General features: G+C 34.5%; 1 protein-coding gene across 1 annotated transcript in view; it reads right to left on the bottom strand.

The window, feature by feature from the left end:
- LOC107714817 (RAB6A-GEF complex partner protein 1-like) overlaps positions 1-2,453 on the bottom strand; it is a gene marked incomplete at its 5' end in the record, with an annotated part of 8,056 nt that overhangs the window by 572 nt on the left and 5,031 nt on the right. The window contains 2 exons of the mRNA XM_016520781.1: positions 200-331; positions 602-897. Coding sequence (XP_016376267.1) covers positions 200-331; positions 602-897 — 428 coding nt within the window. The remainder of the gene's footprint in view (positions 1-199; positions 332-601; positions 898-2,453) is intronic.

Genomic DNA, 2,453 nt, shown 5'->3' with positions numbered 1-2,453 from the left:
CATTTAAAAAAAAAAATTTGAAATTTTTAGAAAAAAAAAAAAAAGACTATTTTAAAAGTTATATAATATTTTCTCATTATATTTATATGATAGCCCTTTAAACACATTATACAAATACATAGATCTTTACTATATGAAATGAAATTTGCCAGTGATACTGACCAATCAGACGAGGCCCACAGGTCGACCGCTATCAGACCGGCTCGGATGCTCTGGACCGTTTCTGGAGGGACTTCTGGACTGTCCAAAAACCCCACGACCTGCTTAATGACGCCGGCGTCTCGTAAGATCAGACCGATGAGCACACACCACTCCAGACAGCCGGCCTCCACTTGATACACAATCTGGGGGAGTAGTGCTCCTTACATAAATATGATTATTAAAATAATCATGTATAATATATATATATAATTTAAAAAATATAATTTTTTATTTCATTATTATTTCTTATTTTTATTTTTTGGTTTATATAAAAATTTAGAGAGAAAATAAAAGTAAAACATATAAAGAATCATACCTCAATACAGAAACATTTGCAGTTTAAAACCAGTTTCCTGTGATACTGATTATGACATTATAAGTGGAAAAACCATTCACATACCTGGACGGCAACGTCCATTCTTTAGCGGCGAGTTAATGGAGCATGCTGGGATTACAGGAAATGGCCACAGAAAGTCTTTATGCAGGCATTTGAGGGCGGTAACGAAGTCATCGACCCGGGCCACCCGCATGCGCTCCCGACACAGCCAGCCAATCAGCTCGAAGCCCAGCTGGGCGGAGAAACAGCCCAGATCCCGCAGTCTGACCTGCTCCAGCAGGTGCCGCGCATGACGCCACAGCATCACATCAATGTAGAGATTCTCCGCAGAGTCACTGTCCTTACACCAGCGCTCTCCGCTGAGCACAGAACACACACACACACACACACACACACACAATATAAGCCCAACCTCACTGTCACACAGAGTGTTGACGTTACTTTGTCAGAGTACTAGATACTAGTAATTAGGGCTGAATGATTCAGAGAAAAACATCTGATCGCTATTTTTCTGATAAAAATTGTGATTGTGAGTAAAAATGCAAAAAAAATAAATAAAAAAAAATAAAAAAATAAAAGGTCCTGGCTTGCTGTGGTTGTTTGTAGTAATAATCATAATAATAATAATAATTATAATAAAAATAAAGTAATAATAATCATAATAAAGATCATTATAATAATAAAAACAATAGTTATTATTATAATGTTATGATATGAAGTATTTTTCAATTACTATTATTATTTTTAATAATAAAATTAAAATACTTTAATAAAACAAATAATAAAGATCATTATAATACTATAAACAATAATAATATTGGTATTATCTTTATGATTAAAATCTAAATAAGTATAACTGTTTTTTTTTTTACAAAATGTTAATTGTTAAATAAAGAATATTAAAAAATATAAAGTAATAAAATAATAATAATAATTTTAAAAAATGTTTAATTTTAATTTTATTTTACAGCCCAATGGTAAAATTCCAGTACTAATATTTATGGCAAATAATAGTACAGCCTTGCTAGGCTCCTATGAATACAGTCAAGGTCCTCTCATTTCTATATCAGAGCTGAAAACAGTGTTGACCAGCAGCATTTAATTCTATATTATGATTAAAGACAAGAATTATAGAATCTTTTTTTCTGAACCGGTTCAACTGAATGAATGAACCGACTGACTCAGGCCTCCCAACACTGTTTGAGAGAGAGTGTTACTAGCTATGTTTCCATCACCCTGTTTTTATGCGCATTTTGAAGTATCGCATCAGAAGCAAGTGATGGAAACGGCAAATAACAAAAAAAAAACTTAATTCGCAAAAATGTTTTTCGCTCGCTTGAGGTGGTACGAAAAAGGGTTAATGCGAATAAAAGGAGATGGAAACGCATTTGGCGAGTAAATTCCTCCATGCGCATCAAAAAAAGTCATGTGACTGCGCTATGGGACGGCAAAACCTAACCAGTGGACCGATCTCGTTCCTCAGCATCTGAAATGTTCCTCAGCATCTGAAATGTTATGGTCATTTTGAAATGTCCGAGCAAAGTCTGTCATCAACGTATTTCTGTAGAATTGCCTCCCAGAACTGTTACACGACTGCGTTCCCAAACAGCAGCATCCGCCTCCGAAATGACCGCATTTATTTTATTTCGTCTGCTCGCTCTGAGGCGCAAGTCATTTATTATATAGGCCTATGAAAATTATTATATTCAGGGGTTTCTCCTACTTTTCATAGTGATATATGTGACCCTGGACCACAAAACCAGTCTTAAGTGTCAATTTTGTGAAATTGAGATGTATACATCATCTGAAAACTGCATAAATAAGCTTTCCATTGATGTATGGTTTGTTAGGATAGGACAATATTTGAAAATCTGGAATCTGAGGGTGCAAAAAAAATCAAAATATTGAGAAAATC

Source organism: Sinocyclocheilus rhinocerous, unplaced genomic scaffold, assembly GCF_001515625.1.
Source record: "Sinocyclocheilus rhinocerous isolate Xijiao unplaced genomic scaffold, SAMN03320098_v1.1 scaffold3376, whole genome shotgun sequence".
In the NCBI taxonomy this organism is placed as follows: Eukaryota; Metazoa; Chordata; class Actinopteri; order Cypriniformes; family Cyprinidae; genus Sinocyclocheilus; species Sinocyclocheilus rhinocerous.
The sequence above is the reverse complement of the archived record's forward strand: the minus strand, read 5'-3'. Positions and strand labels throughout refer to the sequence as shown.